We start from the raw sequence: 27,234 nt of genomic DNA, 5'->3' as shown, positions 1-27,234 counted from the left end.
AGGGTGTGATCAGATCAGAGGGTGAAAACAGCACTATATTGATGTCTCACCCTATGCTAAGTGTGACAGGAGAATCAAGCGAGAGCGACTCCAGGCGAGGCCCGTCAGTGGGCAGACTCCTGACAAAGTCGATGTAGCGCTGGCCGGGCTCGTACAGCTTGGCATTTTCACAAAGAGTCTGGTGGTTGACGGGGAGAGAGACAACCTGAGCCTGTTGGAGCTGGAACCAATTGACCGTCACCTAAGAAAAAAAGGAAACAAACATTATTTTCATTCTTCTGCACATTTCTGACACCGAAAAATTGTGGTTTAGTTTCTGTTATAGTCTAAACTCACAGCTTTGAGGGTGAGGTCGCACTGAGAGACCATCTCTCTGAGCTGAGTGATGATCAAACTCTTGGTTTTGGCGAGATCCACTCTCTTCACTGCAACATCGATCTGACAAGCTTTGCAGTGCTCCCTGGCCTCCTCCGCCTGCCCAACAGAAGGATGATCAATCATTACAGCTCCCTGCTCTCTGTACTGAATCAGTGTTGATGAGTACATTGGATTTCAGGCAAGTATGAGTTTGGCTTCAACTGCTGTAAGTGCCTTCAGACATGCACTGAACTCCAGATAATCTCCTGAAATTATCTAGATGGGCAGTATGTGAGAACCCAAATGTTTCAGTCAGAGGCTACAGATAATGCTCGCTATCCAGAAGGCACGTTGATTATGTTTCAGACACGAAAAGGACACAAAAACAATAACAAAATATCTCAGGATGGAAAAGAGGTGTCGTACACATAGATGATGCAGACGAAGATGTAAAATTAAAGACAAGAAGGATGTTGATGCTAAAGACTGCATTATTCATATGTGAAAGGCAAGCTATGGAGAAAGTCTGGACCTCATTGTGTGAATATATTTTCTGGAATTCATGCCTGAAAAGATTCTCATGGGGTAAGTTTGTTTTCACATTTGTCTTCCCACAATTAATTTTATCTTTGGCCCTTAAAAAAGATTAACTGAGAGCTGACAACGGCCAGTGAGGTCATATTCATTAGCTGTTTTATACAAATAAGGCTAAATTAAACCCTATGACGTGTACCACATTTGTGCACTTTTTTGCCGAGCCATCAACCCAACAGAAGAGCTGGTGTACCTTCTGCAGGGCCTCCTCTTCCAGCCTGCGCCTCTTCTCTAGCTGTTTAACTGCCGCTGCTCCTCCACCTCCACCGATCAGCTCCTCCTCCAGGCGGCTAGTAGACACCTTGGCCTTCTCATATTCCTCCTGCCGCTGAACCTGCAGCAGCCGGGCCTTCCTCAGTGCACTGTCTGCCTCATGCTGGAGATGTACAATTATTAAGTAAATACACAAAGATAAACAATAATACCCTAATTTTCTCCTTTATCCTTTTTCCACTGAAATGACAATCTGATTTAAAAACACGTAACATAGAACAGATCAAACCAAAAGTAGGCAAAGTTTAAAGCTCCAACAGTCTTAACCAAACAAACATTTGGCTTGTGATGTTATGGCTTTACATAATTATTCGATAATGTCATTTATAGAATGATACATAAATAATATAATCTTTCAAAATATTACAAGATAGTTCATTTTCCATCGACCAATCAAGACCAATTGTACTAAAGTGTTATTAACTACATCAAACATTAATTTATTTCTGAGAAATCAGTGCAAATGTTGAAAATAGCCCTATCTAACAATAGTTGAAAAAATACCTAGATCCACCCTCTGATCTGAATCTGCCCCAACATTTTATGGGTTCCCACTTGGTTTCATGAACCACCCCTCAACAAAATGTCATGGAAATCAGGTTAGTCATTTTTTGAGAACTCAGGTGCAAAAAAACAAACGTAGACGAAAGCATATCTTTCATGGTGGAGACAAGGCACTAGTATGGGTGCTTTCGATAATATTATATCATTAGGCAATCTCAGACCAAGTTGATTTCTATATATATTGTGAGGTCAGTATGCAACCTCTGTAACAGTTGACTCACCATCTTCTTTTGCTCTCTCTGCCACTGATCCTTGACCTCTTTTCGCAGTTTGTCCAGCTCATTCTTTCTGGTCAGGAGAGGCTGGAAAGAAACACAATAACACCCCCAAACAGACACACACACACACGCACGCACACACACACACATACACACACACACACACACAGTAAGTTCTCTAGTTTCTATTAAACAACCCAAGGCAAAGTCCCATTTCTGTTTTGTACAAGGAAGTAGTCGCTTTGCTGGATTACCTGCATGAATTTGTTGCTCTGGAGCACAGCTGCAGTGTGAAGTACCAGCTGGCTGTATTCAATGTCATGTTTGAAAGCAGTCGTGTAGATCTCACGGAAAGGCATGAATTCCTTAAACGAAGAGGAGAAAGTTTTAGTGCGGATCCTTAAGAGCATAAAAAAAAAAAATCAGCAGTAGATCTACTCACCTGCTGACTCGCAAGCGTCTTGGCAGACTCTGCCATTTTGGCGTAACTCTTCGCACACTCGATATCTAAAAATACATACAATTAATTGAATTTAACATCATAAACAGAGTTTCCTGCTGGACTGTATATTGTCATTTATGTGTGTGCAAATATTTGTTTTGTCTGAAGGAGCTATTTCTATTCACCGTTAGATCTAAAGTAAATACACATAAATGACTGTAAAACATTTAAGCAATATCTGATTGAATCCCAAAACGTCCTTGAGTCATCAGACAAATTGACACACAGCATTAGTAAAAGTGTATGTGTTAAACAAACACGCCGTCTGTTTGCCTGATAACACTCGACTCAGTGCTCTGTCACTCTGTTGACCGAGTATCATTCTGTACTCAACAAAAGCTCTCTCACTGCATATTCAACCTTGAGTCTGGATAAGACTCCCATTGTTTAGAGTTTACTTCAGGTGATCGAGTAAAATTGTATCCTAATTAATTGTCACATTTAAACTGAGCTCAATTCTCTGTGTCTAGCACATACACATGTAGACAAGTTAAAAACATTTCCATCCACCCTGCGATTCCTGGAGCTTCTGTATGTTTAAGATCAACTGAATGTATCAACAAATAAATAATTTATGCTCGGTTAAACAGCTAATGAAACAACTTATAAAAAGGACATTAGCATTCAAACAACGCCAGTTTGATAATAAGGAGTATCCCCAATGGAATTTTTTCTAGATAAAATTGGATGGGCCCGAATGTAGAGTTAAATGATTTCACTGTGTTTCTTGATGTCTCTCTGTGTTGCTTGTCTGTCTCTCTGTTATTTAGCAGGATGTGGTACGGGTCAGGGAAGAACGCATTACATTTTGTCTGTGATCATTTTTTTCACGTTTCAATTTATTTCCATGGGCATCATGTATGAGAAAAAAACAGGCATACTTAGGGTACTGATATTTGAACTGATATCAACGAATGTTCAACACTCTCCTGAGTGCTATTCTTGTGACTTTTATGTTCAAATTCTGTTTAAATTTAATTACCAGTTGATTTGTTTTTCTTATAGCATCATCACCTGGCAGACCATAACCATGCAGAGTGATGACGACTGTTTCACACAGGAAAAAAAGCTAAAATGTTATCTGTCCACCCTTAGTCTGAGTCTACCTGGGGTGAATAGTAGCATGATTCTATGACACCACATCTAGTCTTGAAACTAGTTGAACTCCACTTTGCATCTGACTTTTGTTCTCAAGCTTGATAAATGCTACCTTACTTCACTGTTGCCTCCCTACATGTCATACTCTTGTATTTATGCCTCCACCTGTGTCCTGACTCACCCATATTGAGACGCTTTTCCACCCATGCCAGCAGCTCTTTTGTGTACTTGGACCAGGCCTTGGTGTAGAGCAGCGCCGACTCCACCCCGTTGTCCTGCCGCTGCAGCGTGGCGTCCACCTCTTCGGGCCGAACCGGCGGACACGGCCCTGTGACAATGGCAGGAATCCCATGTTGGAGATTGATAAAGTTGGACTTAAAAATGACAGGTGGCAGCCAGCCCCCACCTAACATGCCTCCCACCACTGCTGGACGTGTCGCATGTGTGCTGAGCCAACAACATCTGTTACTGAGTGAGTCAGTGAGAAAAGCGCACAGTGACCTTGCCTTAGTGCGATATGGGTTAATTCCACTTGAAGGTAAGTAATGCTGACATAGGACTGACTGCTGGATGTATTAACAAGTGGTTGACTGCTCATCATGACTTTGCCATTACCACGGTTAAACCGACAGACACTGCTCTAATGGCAGTGAAGCAACACAGACAAGGCCAAAAGCAGCAACAGTAGCTCAGCTCAAGACAGATGTTTCCCCCCAATAAACTTGAAGGATTAGTTACCCCACACACTTGCAAAGAGCAGCACCAGAGTACAGTAGCAGTGTGTTTCAGAGATCTGTCTTACCTGGCGGATCATCTTTCTCGGGACCGGATCCTCCAGATTCCACAGAGAGATTCTCAGAAGACTGAAAAACAAACAGATGAAAAAGAAGAAGAAAAAATACCAAGGGGATGAATGGATATCCTACTCAGAGAACGACACGTTATGCAAACAACGAAAGCTTATCAGAACCTAGACTTCCTCTAGATAAAGTGCTTATAAAACCTGCAGCAGGAAAACAACAATACATAGAATAAAATTATAATTTGCATAGATCCTTTCAGGAACGTGCGTCAACCTGAGTGATTTATATGATTGTTTTGCTTGACAACTCAGGCAGTAGACACTATCCTGGCGGAAACAGGACAGTGAATGAACTAATGATCAATGTGTGTTTAAAAATAATGAATAAACCAATATCAGCCTTTTCGGTTTGATTCCAAGTGAAACTATTGATTAGATATCTAATGTGCACAGGATTAAAATAATGTGTTTTATTGTTATGGATTTTAGAACGGAAATAAATGTTGTACTTTTCTTACCCTGCTTCTCTTAGTCAGGGGGAGCCCCAACACTGATCCATTCTCTACATCTCCCATAAGGAAGTCAGACACTCTGGGGGAAAACACAAGCCAATGCACTGGGTTAGGTAAGGGTGAAACACATCATATACAACATTTGCAAGAGGTTTAAAAACATAACTGGAATTTTGATTGTATTTTAAGATGGATACTCCAGCACTAAAGTTAAGTTGGGACACACACAAGAAATGGTTAAACCAGATTATCAGAACATACAGTTCCCATAATGCAACACAGTAGTGACTTTCCTTTTGTCTCTTAAATGCCCACTTTCTTTCAAATTCCAGTGTAAAATGCCAGATTGCCATGTCAAAAGTTTAAAAATAAACCTGATGATATAATTAGAAAAAAAAATTGTTTTGTTTTATTTTTATAAACCTTGCCAAGCAAAATTAAAGTTGAGATAAAATGTGTACTAATTTTTTGTATTATTTGTATTATTATTATTTCACTCTGGACTTATTATTCCTTTTAATTCCTTTACTGAAGGACAAATTGTATCTTTTCCCTAATTATCCCATTTGCTTTGGTGTTGATTTGTGCTTTCAGGTTAACAGATTTAGTGATTTACATAAATGATGGGCTCTTAAAAATGGTCCTTGATCAACAATAAAAATACAATCAACTCAAAAGCAATTTGACATGATACTTACACATTGCCAAACGTGAATGCCAATGTGTCGATAGCACTGTAGATATCCCTGAAAAGCTTCTGCTTGTTCTCTTCGTTCACCTCCTTAAAGTTCACTCCTGTCAAATTATGATGAAGAGGGATAGAGTCAAGCTTTGGTAGCAAACCACTGAAGGCATCCTGTGATTGAGGCTACGGCATGATTCATCATCCTGTGCATGACGTCAAATGCAGAGTCAAAGAAAAGTCTCCTCTGAGTCAGCTTTACTCCTCAAATCACATCGAGAGCGAGCAAAGGAACTGTTCATATAACAAAAGTGCAGACATTTTCAGCATTTAAAAGTCTCCCAAAGGCGTCCAAAAACAACTGTGTACATTAAATCACAAGAGATAAGCATAGACTGCAAGTGTGTATATTTGGCTGTAATCTGGAAAAGCAGTAGTTTCCTGCTGTGAGTCTAAACACAGTGATGACTGAGGACAGAGCAGGGGGGAAAACACCAGTGTAAATACGGCTGTAATCAGTCTTCACAATAAACTTCCTGTCCTGACTGGGCAGAGAGAAATAAACGGGAAGAGAAAAATGCTGTTGAAAAATTGAGACCAAACACAGAGCAATAAAATCTGATAGGTCCAAATGGTGTTGAGCTAATTGTACGCATACAGTTTTCAAATTTTAAAGGAAGGTTCAAATAGCATCCTTACTTACACTCATAATGAAAATCAGAGAGCACACTCCCACCGGTGCCAACCAAATACCAAGATATTTCTTTGGTAGCTATTACACAATGTCGGAGAAATATATGTACAAAAAAAAAATACCCACCTCAATAAAGCTTTCCTTTTCCTCCTGTTAAACTGAAATAAGACTTCCCGATCATAAGGTCATCATTCAGGTTAATTTTCTGTCAAAACACCAGAAATTCACCATCGAAAAAGTTACCTCTTTTTAGGGGCTGTGGCAATTTGTATGTCTATCCTTCAAAAGATAAGAAAAAAAACAAACATAAAGAAAAACCCAATCCCCCCAAAAGTCTTCTGACTGTGTTTCGTTGGAATGGTTAAATAAAGTATACTTGTAGATTGTATAATGTCAGAGTCCTTAGGGCCCCCTGAGCCTCTAGTAAACTCCAGACCAGCTACTGTGGCCACAACCATTTAAAACAGGCAAATCTCTTGTGCTGTTACATCTCCTCTACTGTCCAGCCCCCTACCCCCAACAGGACATCCTGAGGCTTGCTGGAATACAATGCCAGTACTAGCTCAGGCCCCAACCAGTGGTCCAAACATGGAAGTTACATCATCGGGGAAAAATGGTATTGTTTCACTGGAAAACCACAACACTCTCGAGACCCTTGTCGGCTGTAAAAGTCCTACCCAGAATTTAAAATATGGAGGAAATTTTATCCTAATAACAAGAAATATGGAGGTGTAGCAACGGATGTGATTGGATATGAAGCATCACAAAACAGGGAGAAAGTCTGTATTAATGACTATTTCATCTAGTATTGGTATCTACAGCAGCTCAGAGTGTGATGAAGTAGAGATGTTACACAAACTCCACAACGAAAAAATCGGTCTTCTCTCATTCTTGCAGTGAAACGGTAAAATAATGTTATAACTGAACAATTAAGACCAGAACACAATACAACTTTACTTGACTTACCACAATTGTGATATTGTGGTATAACCACAATAAATGTTTCCAATTTATCGTTGCATTTATCGTTGCAAGTTTTCAGATTTAGTTTCTGTACAGCTGAAAACTTGTTGCTGTGCGGGGGTCATGAAGTGAGCAATTCTGGCCACCTAGTGGCAGATAGGCATTATAGCATGATTCACTGCATATGCTTAAAAAAGGCAACACGAATACAGCTACTGTAGAAGTTCAAATCTGTTACATTTACTTTCAACATAGGCACTAGCTGAGAGGTACAACTAACAATGATTTCCTTAGACCAGTCACTCTTAATGATACAGTCTTTAAAAAACTGCTCCAATTATTTGACTGCATCCAAGAGGAAACTTGATGCTTCAAAACCTCTGTAGAATGCCCTTTAAGCTGTCAAATCAAAGTTTCTCCTATGTAGGTCCCTTCAGCATGTTTGAACGCTACCACAATTCAAGTTTCTCCATGAAAGAGGGAACCTGCATGCAGCTTATAATTCTTTAAGACACAACACCCAAGTGTGTGGACTCCTTTTAAATATTTCAGTGAAGCTAAGCTACATTCATATGCACACACTCCTCAGACTTTTCTCAGCTGCCTGTGTCACTATCCCTTATTAAATAAAAGCCCTTTTCAAAAAGCTTTGCAGCCCCTCAATGCCCCTCTTTGCAATGCAAATGGAGACGAGGTATACTCTGGGGATTCTTGTGTGGTGGCCAAGTTAAGAATTGACCTGCATGCCAGATCATAATCTCACAGAATGAGAGATTGAAAAGGATTCCTTGTGTAGTTCCCTCTGGACTGGCAGACGAAGCACAAAGGACACCCGCTTCCCTCTGCCCGCTTGAATCAGGTATCTGACTCCTGAATATTATTTTCTTGCTCTCTGTATGGGGTCTGAAACACATGCTGATGCATTCTAAGCACTTGAGTGACTTCTGAAGGGCTGCATTGCTTTGAAGCTGAAAGAAACCTCAGAAATCTTCCCAGGGGAAGTACTTTTTGAGACAGTGTGAGAGGGTAATAACGAATGTCCAGGAGAGAATACTGTCAAAGGAGAGGAGCGGGGGGGTAGATAAGCAGAGACAGAAAACAGACCAAAAGAAGATTGGAAGAGTAGCTGGTATGTTTTGCAGGATAGCCGTGAGTTATGTGTGTAGATGTGTGTGTGCGGGAGAGCTAGGTATCACAGCTCACCTTTGACCGTGGCGATGACGGTTCCAGCTGTACTGAGGATGTCCACAGAGTTGAGGCTCTGGTGTTTGCTGATTATGGCCTTTAAGACTCGCAGCAGCTCCCCGAGTCGCTCATGGACCGCCTGATGGAGACAGTCCTGGTGCTCTGGAAAGGGATACAGGTTGTTGGATTATGACACATGATTTATGCTCATCATCCCACATACAAAAATCATCATAATTTAGATTATATTCAGTTTACCTTGTCATAAACTGGTAGGGCTGCACAATTAAACGTATAAACATCTTGATCTCGAGACACAACTACCCTGTCCCTACCTTCTCCCCAAAAATCTAGAGCATCCCCGAAATGCTGCATTATCTTTGCTTTCCCCTCATCCAGTGACAACACAGCCTTACACAACAGAATGCTTTGTTCTTCAATTTTTTTCCTGACTTACCATGTTGTATTTATTCAGTGTTAATAGCATACAGCTGTCAGTTGCAACATTAATATGGCATTGGAATTGCAATTATTATTTTATTATATTGTTAGTTCTTCTAAATTTATTGATGTTGCATCATTACTTGATATCGGCGGATGTGCAAAGTTCCACTTATTGTGACTGGTATAGGGAAGGGAGTTTTAAAAGCTCCAGGTCTGATCCATAATGTAATATTGGTAATTTGGAAATGTTGAATCCCCATCAACAGATGATCATCATTTTAAACATTTAAAAAAGGCTGAAATCATAATCAAACATCATGTAAGCAAAATCTCATGGCTGATTCAACAGTGTGCTGTGTTCCTATCTGCATGTCATTACATAATATATCACTCTTTGTTGACAGTTTCAGTTTGCTATCAAGCCCTGAGATCTCATTGACAGCTTCTACCGCATCTATTAGCCTTGTTAACCTTTGATCAATAAGATGATAATAGATCAGTACCATCTTCCACAATGACAACAAGTCAGCTGCATAAATGAGCTTAAATGTGGGCTTCAGAGATACTACACACAAGGACGATTTTACGAGTCATGTCGTCACTTTCATAATTCATTAATTACAAAACATGTTATTTTAAGTTATTTTAACATTGAGACTGAATGTTAAACAATACATCGTGTGATGTAAATCCTGAACAGACTAGAGAGCAGCAATTTAAAAATCTCCCATCTTTAGATGAATGGTGCAACTTCACTGGCAACAGAATTACTACATGACATTCCAGCTTTGTTGGTTGAAAGGGTGACCATGGCAGCCATGTCAGACTGCTGCCATCCATTCACGGCAGCTCTAGTCAACACTGTGGCCGCTAATGGTCTGCCCGGGCAACTGGACCATACAGCAAAGATAGCAGAGGCATCATTGCACACAACTCAGCATACCTACACAGAGAACTGAAACAGTGCTAACCTGACCACCGAGCGAATAAACAAACATGACCTACTCTGCTCTTTCTGCAATTAGCAGTTAGCTAGTCAGTTAACAGAGGAGAATATGGCATCTCAGGTATGTGGCTCTGTGTACTCGATAGGCCTTTTACAAACAGTGAGTCATCGCCATTTGCCAAAGCACAAAATGCACTTTGTTATCAATTACCTTGGGTAATGTGCTTTTGGCATGGTCAAGGAGTGAGGTCATGTGTGAGTTAATGAGTACAAGAACTAAGGTTTACCCTAAGTATTTTTACAACTTATAGGAAAACGTACAGAGTGACACAGAGATGTGTGACTACCTTCTGACTCAGCTGGCCCAGGTGGCTTTCACGAGGATAAAAGATACGAGAGGGAAATTATGAAACAAAGGATCTTGCATCTCTGTACCCTCTCTGTACACACACACACACGCGCGCACGCACAAACGCACACATAATTGCCATTGTGGCTAAATGTTCCAGTCCTGTAATCACACAAAATACACTGTGAGCTGACTGGCAGTTTGTTATTCATTCTGTTTTAAATGTGTCACACGTGTTGTCACATGTATAGACAAATGAATTGTAATAGTCTTGTCTATGTCACATTTTTTGCTTGCAAAGTCTCTCTTAAAAGTGAAATAAAAAATACACACACATATGCATAGACACACGACACACGACACACACACACACACACACACACAAACACTCACAAACATAATGGATACAGGCAGTCAAAGCCGCATTTTGTGCTGACGATCACCCCTGGATTACCCCTTCATGGAAGAGGGGATCAGAAAGACTTTAGCTGTCTCCCATTTTTTCTTTTATTCGTCAGCCCTCTTTTTGGAGTGGGACAAATAGTGCCGCCAGTGAGACTAATAATGCTGGGTCTGTGTTGCCACCATGACAATGCTAGCTGAGGCCTGACCCGGAAATCCAGCCAACTGACTAGCAGGTGACAAGTTCACATTGGCCAGCAGGTCACAACAACACCACAATAATCCAACATTATGAAGCGTGAGATATTAAAGTGACTTAATATGCAGCCCAATTCATTAACTGTCAAAAAAGTAGTGACTGCATTTGTGTGTTACCTGTACATGTATAATTCAAGCTTTTCTGCAGGACTCTGGCAGACCCCCATTTTCCCCCTGAATAAATGAGACACAGCAAATTGTGCCAAATGGCCAACCATGTTGCTGCTTTAATGACATCTTCATATCAGTAATGGCCCACTTAAAAGAAACCGAAAGAACTGGAGTGATGGGTGATGTGCGGTAATTACAGGAAATAACAGCACAAGGAGGTCGAGAGACAATTCCAGGACAGACGCAGCAAAATTATTAGAGAAGACAAGCACACATTTCAGATTGTTCCCCAAATGCTTTAAGTACTCTTTGCCAACATGCCCTGCTGCTTCTAGCTTGCCAAAAGTTTCTCCACAGGACCTGGAGAGTCCTACCCCTCTCCGTAGTAACCATCTTCATCCATCTTAATCAGATGTCATGTGCAGCTCTTTCCAGAGCCGAGGACCCTGTGGTGTTTTGATGATGAAAGCCTCTTGTGCTTTTGTGTCAGCTGCCGAACTATCCACAAGGCAGGAAAAGGGCCGGCTGGTGTGCTACTGGCACAACCACACATCATACTCAATACTTCTATACAATCCATGCAGATGGGTGAAAACATACCAAGGTTGTTCCCATCGATTGTAGCCTGAAATATTTTGCTGTTTGAAAAGTAACTTAAAAGAGTGAAAGGGAAAAGCTGTGATTTGTGATTTTATAGTGGTGTTGCACATTCTCACAGTTCCCACCAGAAATCACTGAACGTTGTCAACATTTCCACAGGTTCTGCGTGAAATCTCTCAACTGTGGCTGAGAGCTGGAGCGATTGTCCTTTAACCACGTCCTTGGGCAAGATGCTGAACCCCAAATGGCCCCTCACAGATGTTGAATGCACTAATTTGAAGTTGCTTTGGATAAATGCGTCAGCTAAATTACATGTTATCAAGCAAAACACTTTAAGGGGGGTCTGCATTAAAAATAACATGTTCTTTTTAATAATGCAATAAATACAACATTGGATATCAATCTCATATATTTTTTAATATCCTTAACTGTTAATTGAACGCAGTTTTCCCAAAGACCTTATATCTCATGGGGACCCCAACCCACAATGATTTGATAAGGGTCAAAGTTAACAACGAGATGCTTCACCCCTTAAGCCCTTAATTGGTCCTGGTCAGTTTAGATCCCATTTATGTGCATTATGTGTTGAATGACAAAATACACACAATAGCCTAAATCATCCCCACACAGACTATACACTCCATTCAGTGCCCGAGTAACTGAATCCTGAGTCCTGGAGGCATCAAGCCTGCACAAGCTAGAGGTTTATTAAGGACAAGCCCAAATCATGAATGCCCACGAGACAGTGGGTCTTCCTTTGCAAAAGCTCCATAGGCTTCATTCTTCAATGGCGGCTGTGTGGCCTATTGGACCATCCTAAATGGAGGCTAATTAGCAAGACATTATAATGCGTCCACCAGCCCAGCAGGACACAGGATAATGTACAGAGACTGATTATTTAACCCCTAAACTGCCATTCTGGGCAAGAAACTGGGAGAGAAGAAGACTTGTTCCCACCAGAGAGAGCTTGTTAAAGGAACATCCAAGTTTAGCACATTAGTTTCAGCAGGTGCATAGTCCCTTTAAAGGTGGGAAAGTTCTAAGCGGTCTTATTTTTTCCAAAAAGCGGCTTTGACAGAGCATGTTTGGGTGTGAAAATATTAGTTGAGGCCATCTGAAAACTAACAAAAACAAGCAAGTTGCGGGTAAGATCATAGTGTTTTCCCTAGGGAAGACCACAGAGGTTTAATTGAGGACTGCCGAGAACTCACCGTTGTCCCTGGGGCCACTAGCAAACATTAGGACTGGTCGCCTCATGGGCCTGCCACATGAAGCATTTATTGAACAATAAATCACATCGGCAGCTTTTCACTTTTCACGGGAAAGGATTGTGTGTGTGTGTGTGTGTGTGTGTGTGTGTGCGTGTGTGTCTTTGTCAATGTGAGATGGCTAGAGGTGGAAGGATTGTAAGGAGTGACAGGGGAGGAGGAAGGGGGTTGTGTGTGATTTGGGGTAGTACTCTCCCTTGGGATTTGTCCCAAATTTACCCCTGCACCCCACATCCCTGCCTCAGAGCGGGTTATGAGAGAAGGAGAGTGAGAGACATTCCTGGGCATAATAAGCCCTGGTGAATGAGGGCTACAGGGGGATCAGACTCTGATCCTGATGAGGAGGAGGCCGCGGATCAGGAGCTGCTCAGAGGCTGCCAGCAACACATTGCCAGGTTTTTACTTCATTAGCGTCATGGAAACCCAACATTCCAGCCTCTTGTTTGGGAGCGTGAACGGGAGTTGAAGGAGTGAGGGGTGGAGGGGGATCCATAATGAAAACATTGTCAGATCATTCACCATCGTGATGACACCTCAATACCAAAGCATTCTGATGCAGCTCTGGAGCAGAGACTCTCCAACACTGGCATGTCACAAACCTCCCGACATTAGATACTAACAGTTTTTCCAGAAGAAATCATACAGTTTGAACATGTTGATTTGTTGCTGATTTACACAGTCTGCACAATTGTTTAGTAAAATGATTTCTGCACCAAAGTTCAAGACCCTTTGAAGCTCCAGTGCAGAACTGACTAAATGGTTAAGACTGACTGGTTTACAGATAGTAGAGTTAGATTTACTGTCATAAAACAGATTAAAAAAGAGGGGGCTCTGATCTGAGCTGCAATATTCACAATTACCAAATACAATAAAAGGAAAGTGTAGCACAGTTAATAAAAAGTGCAACATCTGGAACCTACAGACACTTCGTAGCAATGGGAAGCTATTCTCATCCATGCTGTATTTTTAGGGTTTTGCATTGGGTCTATATATTCTTGGTTAGCTTACTTGATGGGTCATAGTTAGTTGCACAAAATTAAAAGCTACGTATTTGCGGGGAGACAATTTTAGGCATGAAAAGTTTGGTTATACTCGGACAACATTTGCTCACGTTGTACACCAGAAGAGAACATCCCTCAGTTTGACTCTCTGATGGTCAAACCTTCCACTAGCGCCTGACACAATATGACTTGGCAACATTGCTTTTGCTGTGACCCTAGCTCTGCTCAGTCATGCATTGCAAATAATGTGAGCAATGTGTTATTTATGCTTCAAAACATTTGAGAGAACGGAGGGCTGCTTATTGCCAAAAAGCAAGTGTGAAATCACTAAACATGTCACAACTTGGTGCGCAGAGGTCTGATCAAATGGAAGCAGCTTGCGGCAGAGCGGGCTAAATAGGATGTTGGACAGGCTAGCCATGACTAATGTCAATCAAAATCTCTCCATGTGTCCTATTGATTCAGACCACAGCTGGACATTCCAGCCACTCAACCCTGAAATAACCAACCAGGAGTCCCTTGTTGTTTCAAAGAAATTGGGCATTCATCAAAAGCTGTGGTATGGGTAAGTTTCAAGGGGCTCCTTTTAGACTTGCCCCCTCTTCAAAAGACCAGTAACCAAATGCTGGTCTAATAATCAATCACTGTGTGACTCAGTAACCTTTGTTTTGTTCAAATGAATTCTTCTTTAATTGGCTAGGGTGAAATGCCAAATTCTTTTACAATTCCCTCTTAGAAGTATGACATGTCACAGCTAAAAGTGACCCTAAGGTCTCAATCCAAAATTCTAACTATTTGCCCAAATATAAGGGGGTCTTGCAAAATGGCTCCACTTAACCTTTAACTCTTGGGCAGGGTCACTGCAATGGGTGGCCCAAATGGCCTTTGATATCTCCCTCCTCAACATACTTCCTGTGGTCAGTGGCACTGGTACACCTCTGTCGACAGACCACCGGCGATCCACTCCACGGATTAACAGATCACACGCAGCTGGTAAAAGGCAGTGGAACCATGCCTTCCCAGAATCCTGTGCTCATACCGAGGCATTCCCTGTTGATTCACCTTTAAAGTATTTTTCCCATGACTGCCCGAACAAAGACCTTCCGTTTAAAAAGGGCTAGACAAGCAGCACCTTCCATCTAGATGGGGGGCTTTTATGTTCTCACTCTGCAGCCTATTGCCTTTGTCAGCTTGTTAGCTGTTAGCTCAGTAAAACAAATAGCCAATGAAAAACAATGCTCAATGAAGGCTTAAGAAGGGGAAATTCAGAACATTAAGGTATGACATGATAGGAAGGAATGCATGATATAGTCTCATATTCAAAATGTTAATCATAAACCAGTTGGCCTAAATATTAAATGTTTCATGCAAAAACATGACAATTACCCTGAAATCTAGGGGTGAAAGGATCCAACATCTCTTTCTAGTCAACAGATCAGTCTACCCTTGAATATTTCTCTCTTTAGTCATTTGCATATAAATGAGATACCCAGTGGAGAATGAAGAATTTTGCCCCTCTTTCATTTCTCTTTGGAACTGTCTGTCAGAGTGAGGAAAGACAAGCAACCTTTCCCTCCCGATATCGCCACACATCACCACCAGCACCGCCTACTGTTAATGCAAAGTTATTAAAGCTGGCATTTCAACTATGCTTTCTTTAAGAGAAACCGCAAATCCTCCCACAGTGCAAACTCTAGTTGGCAGCCAAATCACTCAGGCATTTTCCTGTAGCGACTATAGTCGCTCCACAAACTGTGTAATGCAGGCAGAGAAACTTCAGCAGGCCAGAGAGCTGGGGAGATCTGTCCAAAAAGCTTGAAGAAGGGCCCCTTTAGTACACCTGTCAAGCGGCAGTACTGGGATTTGAGGGGGCAGAGATTGGGGAGCAAACATAGCATTGAGAACAAGACAGGACACTGTTCAGCTTTACTAGCACCCGAATCCTGAGAAAAAGGGTTTTGTGTGCATAAGAGCTTGAAAGGATACCTTCAAAATGATATTCTCATAACTGTCTGTAAGAAAAACACCAAAACAATTCAGGGCTGTAGAGGCAATGCTGAATAACACAAAATACTTAATATATTACTGCTAGGGAGCCTCCTACATTAATCGAACCCCATGCAAAATATGCAGATTCAGAAGCTATTGGCTTGTGTGCTAATAATTGGTGAGATTTAAATAAAACATGTTCTAGTACACCATAATCAGATCCAAAAGATAGATTTTAAACAGACATACATGCATTGTTGCTGTTGTGCCATATTCTCTGGCAGGTTCAATCCCACCTCAGTAACTACTACTTTTCTCTGTCACCATTTCTACACCTCAATGGGAAATAATTTCAGTCTCAAAAGACAGGACAGACCCCAGTTGGTTCAGGCTATGCTTCACGCTTAGTCTGTTTACCTCAACATCAAACAGGGGCTCTCTTCCTTTCACTGAGCACAGCAACTGAGTTCCTAAACTTTCAGGGTGTTTCAAACAAAGACAATGGCTGGTTATCCTCCTCTCTCCGCCATCAGCTCCTTTGGTCTTTAGCAAGTTATGAGCTTTACCCAGCAAGGGGCTGACCGGGTCACATGCGAGCCTGCCCCAAGGCTGTGTCCGGCAGAAGAACAAGGCCAATTACAGCAAATTTAGCTCTTTTTACAATAAAGAGCTTTACAACAAAAAATAATGGAGACAAATTTCAGGTGTGTGAGTAAAGAACATTTTAAACTTTTTTCCCCAAAAGATAAATGAACAATGAGGCTGGGATACCTGCGGTGTGACATGAGTAGCCTCAATCAATTATTGTGCTAGGAGAACTTGCCAAGTGAGCTTTTATCTGAAACAAGAACAGCATTGTAAAACTCATCACTGACCTTGATGCCATGCTGTAACTGAATAAGCACCTGTCACCTGCAGTTAAGATTTGCTCATGAATGCAAAACAAAAAGATCTTGATTTTTAATCCCCCCACAATAACATTTAGTTTTTTATGAATTATTGATGATAAATGTGAATTAATTACATACATGCAGCTCTACTTGTATATTCACATCTTTAAATCGTATAAGTGGATTTATAATTTACAACAAATATTTGTTTAAAAGTAAAAGACTTCAAATAAATGCAGCCTTGCCTAATCCTACATTATTTTAATCCAATGCAGGAATAGACGCCACAGATTCAAGGGCCACTTAAGCTTATACAGGGGATAAATTTACCATTATTGCTGCAAAGCTTTAATCCAAGAATAGCAAGGGGAGGCCGTCTGATCACTCAAAAGGGGGGCACTGGTCAAACAGTCGGACATTGGTTTTGTCTGCAAAGTTCCCCATCTTTTCTGTGTGTGGAAAAGACAATGCAATATTGAGTATGCCAATTGCTTTATATTTGGATTAAAAAAAACTGAGCTGTGTATTTAAGTAGCTTCCAGTTCTGAGTTTCCAGCTCCTGCCCACAGTCCTTAGCTTTTCATGTGTATTGTGGGAATCCTGGAGTTCCATCCTAGTGTGTGGCAGACACCGGCAGTCCCCTGTAACAAAGCTGCCCCGGCAAAAAAAAGCAGTGCCCATAACCATAAATCTCTGCAGGGGGAAGCAAGGAGAGACACACAGAGAGATAGCTCCAACTTGAAAAAAACGTACAAATCTTCTAGTAGATTTAGGCCATTAAACTTGACATATCAGCATCGGTTTGCCACCTGTATACAACGTGCACTCATTGCACACACTGTGGTTCGCCAAAGGGCAGATTTTCAGCTGACAATGGTTGGTACAATATAGCATTTCATCTTTTGTTTCCTCAGGCAGATGGATATAAATGGACCTTCCATACGTCACAATACTCACTACACTTTAATCGTGCTGGGTAACAATCCAAAGATCTAACCCTAGCATGTCAGCTAATGCTAAGACAATGTCTGTGCGATTAAACAAGGATCCCCCAAAACAATTAAGGTAATGTAATAAATCCTGTGAGACAGCTTAGTTGGTAAGATAAGTAAACAGCATTAAATCAAGATCTTTGTGAAATTTAATTTGGGACCACTTGTGTAATTTGATCTTCAAGAGATGACTTTATAGAAGGGTAGTTGTCTCGCTCTTGGGATAACTTACAGTGGCTTTAGATATGGGCACAGCAAAAGAACCATAAAAGGAACTTTTTGGAGGCAAGAAGAAGCTCACAGTGCTTTAGAGTGGATCCCAGACCCGGCGGGACAGACTGTCTAAACAGAGCACAGTTACAGCTATTAAGAAAGTCTGGAATGGTTAGTGAGAAGCCCAAGTAGGGCTAAATTTAGGCTGCTATTTCACAAGGGGTGATTTAGAATGCAAATCACTAAAATAGCATTTAGGCTTTTCTCTGAGGACCCAGAGCAAAATCACTTTCCCACAAAGCTTAAGCATCATATTAAGACGTCCAAACAGAGACGGAAAAAAAACACTTATTTTCCCACATTTCCCACAGCAAAGGCACAAAAACAGAAGGAGAAAAAACAAAGTCAAGCCGAACATCAATATAAGAACTGCACTTTTTTGTATAAGAAGTGGGATAACATTTTTGGTTCCCTGCTACTCAATTCTTACTCACTCAGTGGTCAGCTACATTACAGTGCATCATTGTACATTACACAACACCTGTGGTACATTTTTAGCAGCTACCTGTTAATCGTTAAAACCCCAGACCAACACGTTCAGTGTAACAAGAGAGGACTCCGAAACCCACACTTATTAACTGAGGACACTTATGACTCAAAGCAAAACACATAGCTGACGTAGAGATCTGAGTGCACACACGAGTCACACATTAACACTGTAACATAGAAGCAGCGAGTAATGAAGATGGTGCTGTAACCTTGCTTCCCCCCAAGTAATCCTTCATAGAAAGACTGACTGAATTATGCAATATATGAGAGTTAGTCAGGCAGAATGACAGAGAGGTTAAAGGTAGTAATTCATGTGTTGGAGGAGGCTGCAAAGCAACAGGTCAATGTTCTGCAGGAACCAAACCCAGAATCACAGGGAAGGAATTACTATTTATAGAACATGAGCCTTTCACAGGGCGTCTATTGGTGTCTATGTATAAGTTTGCACAGATATGAAACTTTTATTTTTCAGATGCAGAAAAGATTAGTGCTTTCATTTAACGTAAGAAATGCTGTTGTAATAAAGTTAATGGTTAAACTGTAAAATACCAAGACTCAATTACATGTCTTTGTCATGCAACGTCATCTTTTTAATATATGCGCCAACATAAAGGTATCATTATAATAAACATTATTACCCAATATCAGTACCACCCCCAAAAACTACATAATGGTCGGCCGGCCTCAAGTGACAATATGTCAGCACCACAGCGATCAACACACACAACAAAAACAGACTGACTTGCAAATTAACAAGGAGCTGATACATGAACAGGTAAGCAGGTTCATGTCTCTAAAAGAAACAGCGTTAAGTTATTACAGTCTTTTAAAAAAAGCCTAAATGAATGCCATACATCTGTCCTCCTTAAAAACCACATCAGTGTTTAGCTATTATAGATTTTGATTTTGATTACTGTTCATTGTACACATGCAGTGCAGCATTCAAATTAAAAAGATTTCTTGTGGTGTTCAGCTTCAGTGAGTCACCTGCTTGCCGGTGCAGATTTCTTTCTTAAGCAGCTGACACACAAAACCTGGCCATCATTCTGCTTGGCAGAGCCGCAGCACGACACAACCCATGACACACCTGTCCTCCCTAGACAGCCAGCCGCAGTGATACAACCTCACTCTTCAAATAGACGAGGAGACGCACAACAATCCACTGCAGAGCCTGATGAGTAAATGGCGAGCCGGGGCCAAATGTTTGTTATGCTAATCTTATGATGGAGAGCTTCTGAGGCTCCGCTCACCATAACACATAAAAGCCGCCTCCATAGCTCAGCTGCTCTCCAGACGTCCACAGTGACCCTCAGGTAAGGACCAACCTTCCAAGAAAAGAATCCCCTCCAATTATTCTCGTGAGCAGACACTGGACAAGGTTGTGACCTCAGTGTGCACATCTATCCCGCGGTGAAGATGCTGTGACAGGTCGTCTACATTGACAAGAAGACGATAACAGCATATAAAGTGCTTCTTCTCAGACATGAGTAAAAAAAGAAAAGAAGAAAACTCAGTCATGCGTCACTGACCAAAGCTGAAGAGACATGTCGTAATAATGACCATGTAAGGGCAACCCTTGAGAAATACACTTCTTCTGTTAAAAATAGAGAAAGGCATTGGTTAAGAACCCCCCCATCCCTACCCCACCGGGACTAATCCTGCAGAACGCAGCTATCCTCAATTTGGGAAAGAAAAAAGGCTGTAAAAGCTGCCAGTTAGCAGCAGCATGCGAAGCCAGAGATGCCTCCTGGGACAATGGGTGTCAGACCCACATCGTTGACTGTGAATACAGGCCATCCTGAGAAGGGCGCAGGTTCCTGAGCTGAATATTGCACCTGATTATTGACCCTGTGTCGTAAAAAAAAAGAAAAAAAAAAGGCCGGGGTAGTGAGAGGTCTGAACTATTGTGTAGAGGCACTGCAGAGACAATAGGACCATAAATTATCGGGGGACTCAAATTCCATCCAATCAAATGAACTTGTGCTTACTGGACCTATAAATGATGCGCAATAACACAAGTTTGTTTTTAATTAAATTATGATGTTTCCTCAACACAAACAATCTGTGCAGGTATATTTAGTCGACAAGGCAAATTATAAACTGGTTTCTTAATGACGAGGAACAAGGGCAGAATGTCTAGTATGACAGCTATGCAACAGCAGAAACCTGTATATGCACGCTGTATGTCGCCATTAAAGACGCAAACATCACTGATTGAATTTGGTTGATCACACACCAAGTCCGATTATGAAAACCCAGAACTACACAAAAGTATATTTCTTAACCAAAACACGTCTTTTCAATGAAACAAAAGCACAGGCATTGACGTCTTGCACATGATGATTGTCCACCTTGCTCGGTGGTGTGTTGACAGGTCACAGCGGGTCCTGCTGTCCACATTGCCGGCCTGTCCAGCCAGGTCAAGCACCTTTACTGACCTCTCCAGAGCAAGAAAGAAAAAAAGAAAAGCCTGGGATTCCTTCCTCCTAGACTTGGGTGTTATGACACGGTACTAATGGAGGGGGGTAAGGGCACAGCCACCCACAGAAATAAACAAGTTTGCACAGAGAAGCAGTTTGTCTGAGCCTGTGTCTTCGCTTGGACTGTCCATGTCATCACTGACAAAATGAGACCTATTAATTTATGATTAGAGAGTATTTTATTATCTCTAAAAACGTAAAATGTTACTGTTGGAATGCTTCAGCAGCAGTGACACACCCGAATGTTTTGTTTGGACCAGATTATTACCTCCGCCAAGCAGGTTATGTTTTCATAATGTTTGTTTGTATATCAATTATCAGCGTAACACAAAAACTACATGACAGATTTCCAAGAAACTTGGTGGAAGGATGCAGTGTTGGTCTGAAGGAGAAACCACAACATGTTGGTACAGTTCTAGGAATATCTTTTTATCTCTCTTTCTTTAATATGGGGAGATAATGTGTTTGATTTCTCAGGATATTCCAAGTAGGTTTTTACACAAAAACCTAAAAAATTATAACTAAAGACAAATGAATGCATTTATTTTCCTGCTACACAGACAGAAACAGAGGGTTCAAGAACCAAACTAGAGATGGAGAGATAAGGTTGGGTGAGTGACCGACCAGCCAAGGCCACAGCAGGACAACACAGATAGACAGGTCTGCCACTTTGTACACTGTGGTGAAAGCAACAGTATGTGCACAACACCTGACTGACAGCTACATTACAAATGCATCTGTCCGTGCTTAAAGCATTCCATGTGATGGTTTTCCTGCCAGAGGTTCAGACTTTAAAATAAGTATGCATCTTTTTGAGGCGCCAAAAAATTAAAGTAGGAAAAGAAGAGTTTAACCACAAAGCTGATTCAGGTCAGCGAGGGAAACGGGGAAACCAGATGATGTTCCTAATATGTGGAAGCACTCACATGTGTAACTTATTGATAAGCCCACATGCACAACGGTTGATTTTTGTGTCCAGAAATCATTAACAGGTTCCACAAACAAAAAGCCCTCAAGTAATAATTGATATTTTTCGTGTGAATGAATGTAACTTACAGGACTCATCAAGTACGAGCCACACACACGTTCTGTTTAAAGATCACTTTGTGATCGCCACTTTACACCATCAACAGAAACTCACACAGCAGAAATTCACAAAAGAGACAGTGCTCACTCTTTCCACTCTTACCTTTGGAGTTGAACACTTCTTTGAGTTGTAGAAGCACATCGGCAAACTTGCGCACGTCGCTGACCAGCTGCATGATGTAGTGTGGGTCCGAGGCAGGGATGTCTGAGCTGTCGGAGCTCTCCAAGCTGCCTTTGGACACCCTGGCGGAGCCTGATGAACCCTGGCTGGAGCCAGAGAGGCGGGAGATTCCTAGAGGGAGTTTGGGTCCACCGCCACTGCCACCTCCATCCGATCCTACACCTGATCCCCCACCCGATCCTCCACCAGTGCCCTGGCGCAGCATGGCGGCCAGCATGTCTTATCGGTCTCTTGGCCCTCAGACCTGGTGACTGTTCTTGCAGCTGTTCGGCTCCGTTCTCAGGGCTGGCACTGCACCACGGAGGAGATGATGGACGCTGTGAAGGAAAGAGAAGACGTTTAGTGCTGAGAGGATGAAACCACAAACACATGACATAACTGAGTTAATCAGATGTTATGTTATGTTTGTTTGTTTCTATGTAAGCAAGTTAACCAGAAAAAAAACTGTAAGGATTTCAGTGAAACTTGCTGGAAGGATGCTATCTGGGTCAGACAAGAACCCTTTCAATTTTGAGGCAGATCCAGATTTCTTTCCCAACTTACTCTAACATTTTATCTTTTTCTCAGTTAATGAATCATGGTTCTAGATAAAACATATCCTGCACACTTATGGGACTGATATCTATGCGTGTGTGTAGGTTTGGTGAAGCTTGATTGAATTTAAGGAAACTGTGGGCCTTGGCTCAAGTATGTGCTCTTCTAAGTGTCATATTAGTTTCATATGTATGACAGCTGTATAACACACACGCAGTCTCTCTATAGATGTTAGGACCCTCACTTAACCTCTTAAACAGCCCATTGAATCTGTGAGGATCAGCCAAAATGTCCCCACAATGATTGTATTGAACCACAATTGGCCCTCATAACTAGAGATAGACACACACAGCAGCGGACCTGGGCTTTTCTTGATCATGGATCAATTTTAGGTTTCTCCAACGAATGGCTCTCTCTCTGTTAGGTGTTGGCAAAGTTCAACAAGAAGCTCAAATGTCCCTATAAAGTGATTCAAAGTTTGGTGTGTAGTTGTGTCAGTCAGATCCTGAAGAGTGCTGATGTCTGTGTTTGTGTTTGAGAGACCATTTAAAATCTCAGGGATGAAACACAACTCAAAGCATAAAGTTCAACACACAACACTCCTCATTAAAAAGCACCTTAACGGGATGATTTCGTGCCATTGCTGAAAATAATGAGATTAGTTAACCCCCTTTAATCCCTCAGATCATTAAAGTCGGTTTGTTAATTCGGCTTCAATCAAATCTACAGGGCTTCAAGCTTTTGGTTTAAAATCTCTACTTTAAGGACGAGGTTGTCCCAGCGAGCGTTTCGACTTGACTTCGAATAAAAGTGTGAAATCATGACTCTGTGGTGAGATTTAGAAACTTGACGTGTATTTAACACGAGCCGAATGACTGTGTTTAGAGGCAGGAACAAACCGGAGGTGAAAACAACACAAATCTACGGCTGAACAAAGCGGCAGCACCGGAGCGAACTTTAATGTGACCGGAGTTCAGGCGGAGCTAGTTCTCTGGGAAACTGGTCGGTAAAGTTAGGGTCTGGTAAAGTCCGGTTTTAACGAAACAAAATGTCAGACTCTCGCTCACCTGCCGCGGAGTCCTGGAACATCGCAGCCGAAGAAGAACGAGATCCAGAAGTAGAAGAAGAAGAAAATGAATCCACGAAACTCGGAGCTGGCTCCTGCTCCTGAGCCGATGATGTCCGGAGAGTTTCCTCACTCACCTCCGCTGTGCGTGTGGAGCTCACTGTGAGAGAGTGAGAGAGCGTGTGTGTGTTTGTGTGTGCGTGTGGAGCTCAGTGTGAGAGAGCAAGTGTGCGTGCGTGTGTTTGTGTGTGTGTGTGAGAGAGAGAGAGCTCAGTGTGTGTATGTGTGTGTGTGAGAGAGAGAGAGAGAGCTCAGTGTGTGAGTGTGTGTGTGTGAGAGAGAGAGAGAGACAGAGAGAGAGACAGAGAGAGAGACAGAGAGAGAGAGAGAGAGAGAGAGAGAGAGAGAGAGAGAGAGAGAGCGCTCAATGTGTGTGAGAAAGAGAGCTCAGGGCTGTGCGTGCGTTTGTGTCCGCCCGAGTGTGTATGTGTGAGTGTGAGAGAGTTTGGTGTGTGTGAGTGTGTGAGAGAGAGCTCTGTGTGTGTGCGTGTGTGCGAGAGAGAGAGATAATGTGTGTACGTGTCTGTGTGTGTGAGAGAGAGCTCAGAGTGTTTGTGTCTGAGAGTATGTGTGTATGAGCGTGCGTGTGTTTGTGAGTTCACAACAGGTGTCTGGATTTTTTAAGTTTTATAAAACATAAAATAAGGCATTAAACAATAAAATACTCAAAAAATCTAAACAAACTCATTTGAGTGTAGATCTTCAAACGATAACAGATCAAAAATAGTAATAAAATATGAGAGATGAAACACTATATTAACAAATAAAAACATTATTTATGCATGGTTAAGCAAACCTTGTGTGTTCTTATCAATATCATTTAATGTATTTTTCTTTTTGGTAAAATTGTTGCTATTTATCATATTTTCATTTATATCTTAATACTAAATGATTAAAGCATTCTACAATTTTTTCCTGAAGCAGTACGTTATTGTTTCAACTGAAAAAGAAAAACTACTGTGTGGGAGTAGAAAAGTAAAAGTAAAAATATATAATATATATATTGGTTATCTTCTATTATCATTTTAATTACAGATTAATTTAAATTATCACATAGGCTACTGTGTCTCAGACAGGTGGGTAATATTGCAAAGTAACATGGGGGGAAATAACAATGAGGCTGATTGTTATTGTCAGATGTTTAAATCTTTGAAAGGAAACGGAGTCATACTTCATGATTTCCTCTGACGCTGTGAAAGTTTCATACCTGTCATTAAAATACTGACTTTCCAAATATCTGACCTTTTATTTTAAAGCCTCAACATAACTCGGCCCTAGCTGATGTTTGGAGAAGCTCTGAAAATGTATCCAGTTGTAGAGTCCTCAGATGACACAGTGGATATAACTGCCATCTGCTGGTGAAATGTATGTAGTGCAGCCAAATAAATCAGACTCACACAAGTGTTGCATATAAATACTGAAATCTTTGGTGAAACACTAACAGCTTCACATGTTGCATCAACGTATGAAAATATATTTTACTGTGTAAAACTGTGTCGTTCCCATGAGCGGGAGTGATTGATGAAAAAAATTTAAGTCGTCCACTTATGTGAGTTTAATTGTTTTCGATAAAAAATGTATGATTTCTTTCTAAAACTTTCGAATTTGTTTGTTTTATTTTGAGAGACTGGACGGAAGCCTCAGTGTTTGTGTGTGTCACATCTGCCTTGACAAAAGTGAGCATGCACTGCCATCAAGTGGCCACTTAGTGTAATTACAGGTTTGCTTCATTTTAATTGTTTATTTTGAAGGTCTTAACAGGATGTAACGCTATGCTATTATGTCTAGTTTAGCGTGTGGTTGTAGTTCACCACTGTTACCACGAGAGGGCGGTAAAGATTCGAGATTATTTCCAAATTTCTGGATTAAGAGTTTTAAGGCTGTAAAATCACGAGACGGGACTCCCCCCAGTGGTCAAAGTGGAAATGCAATATGTCCAATTTAATCAAACTAACATTATTGCAGACATAATAGTAGAGTAACGCTTCCGGTATGTGTGCGTGTTCGTGTGTAAGAGAGAGAGAGATAGTGTTTGTGTATGTGTCCGCGTGTGGGAGAGAGAGTTTAGGGTGTGTGTGTGAGTCTGAGAATGTATGAATGTGTATGTGTATGTCAGTGTGCGTGTTACTAAATTCACAACACGTGTCTGGATTTTGTTTCAAGCCTTCCATTATTAAACTATTTAACTTCCAGTCATACCCTTTCAAATTGTTAGTATTATTATTATTTGTATTATTTTTGAGACATGATAAAACATATCATGACTGAGGTGAATACAATTATAAAGTAAATTTGAATGAAAAAATAATAATGGCAAATAGTAATATGTATGCCTGATGGTGTTTTGCACACATAATAAAATAAGGCATTAAATGTGCTATATATATAATTACAAAACCATTTACCATTACAATAAAATACTCAAAAGGTAATAGGCCATACAATTCCGTACTAAAATTGATGTATTTTTTAAAATATATATAAAACATATATATATATATATATATATATATATAAGTTTCAATCATGTTTGTGAAAATGTTTTTGATTTGTTGAGACTTGTTGAGACTGACCGGAAGCCTTAGTGTGTGTGATATCTGTCTTGACAGAAATGAGTATGCACTGCCATCAGGTGGCCACTTAGTGAAATTACATGTTCACTTAGTTTAAAGCGTTTATTTAGAAGGTCTTTACCGGATGTATCATTATGCTATTATGTCTAGCTTATCGTTTGATTGAAGTTCACAACTGTTACCACGAGAGGGCGGTAAAGACTAGTGAATTTCTGAATTAAGAGTTTTAAGGCAGTCAAATTAAGAGACTGGATCCCCCAGTGGCCAAACTGGAACTGCAATATGTCCGATTTAATCAAACTAACATTATTGAAGACATAATAGTAGTAAAACTGCCTCCGCATCATGACACATCGCAACCTAAGAAAAAGTGAAGGTTGCGTGGGTGTGTGTGTGTGAGAGATGAAGATAGTGTGTCTTCGTGTGTTTTTAATCATCATTGTTGTTGATATTAGTGTCCCAATCAAAATGTAGACATACTAGCAGAGTAGCTTTTCCGGTGTAACATCTAACAAAATAATGTTACTTATTTGAACTTCATGTATAGACTGATTCATTCACAGATTTTTAAGATTATACTAAACAATATGCAGTTATGATGTTAATAGTCCTGTACAACTATCACTACATGCTACTATTGCTGTGTAAAGAAAAATAATGCATTGAATCTGTATACGAATCATATTTTGACTTAATTATAGAGGAGTTTTACTTTGAAACTTCCTCTGTTCCTGCTCATGAACAGTACTTCCTGATGTATTGACGGAGAAACCGTCTCCTATAGTGTTGTCTCGGGTC

At 41.0% G+C, this 27,234-nt stretch overlaps 1 protein-coding gene across 2 annotated transcripts in view; it reads right to left on the bottom strand.

Moving 5' to 3' along the window:
- Window positions 1-24,075, bottom strand: part of arhgap29a (Rho GTPase activating protein 29a) — a 32,196-nt gene extending 8,121 nt beyond the window's left edge. The window contains exons 1-13 of one of the 2 annotated variants that reach the window (XM_062379416.1): window positions 23,805-24,075; window positions 22,126-22,520; window positions 8,463-8,606; window positions 5,619-5,715; window positions 4,927-4,999; window positions 4,409-4,469; window positions 3,788-3,934; window positions 2,449-2,513; window positions 2,261-2,371; window positions 2,010-2,090; window positions 1,145-1,327; window positions 337-474; window positions 51-241 (exon numbers count right to left, since the gene is read on the bottom strand). In XM_062379416.1, the coding sequence (XP_062235400.1) occupies window positions 51-241; window positions 337-474; window positions 1,145-1,327; window positions 2,010-2,090; window positions 2,261-2,371; window positions 2,449-2,513; window positions 3,788-3,934; window positions 4,409-4,469; window positions 4,927-4,999; window positions 5,619-5,715; window positions 8,463-8,606; window positions 22,126-22,420 (1,586 nt within the window). In that variant the 5' untranslated portion in view covers window positions 22,421-22,520; window positions 23,805-24,075. Of the gene's footprint in view, window positions 1-50; window positions 242-336; window positions 475-1,144; window positions 1,328-2,009; window positions 2,091-2,260; window positions 2,372-2,448; window positions 2,514-3,787; window positions 3,935-4,408; window positions 4,470-4,926; window positions 5,000-5,618; window positions 5,716-6,422; window positions 6,689-8,462; window positions 8,607-22,125; window positions 22,521-23,804 lie in introns of those variants that run through there. The other variant, XM_062379417.1, reaches the window with a different exon arrangement.
- Between the last annotated feature and the right edge of the window lie 3,159 nt (window positions 24,076-27,234).

This window comes from Platichthys flesus, chromosome 21 (genome assembly GCF_949316205.1).
Source record: "Platichthys flesus chromosome 21, fPlaFle2.1, whole genome shotgun sequence".
NCBI lineage: Eukaryota > Metazoa > Chordata > Actinopteri > Pleuronectiformes > Pleuronectidae > Platichthys > Platichthys flesus.
The sequence above is the reverse complement of the archived record's forward strand: the minus strand, read 5'-3'. Positions and strand labels throughout refer to the sequence as shown.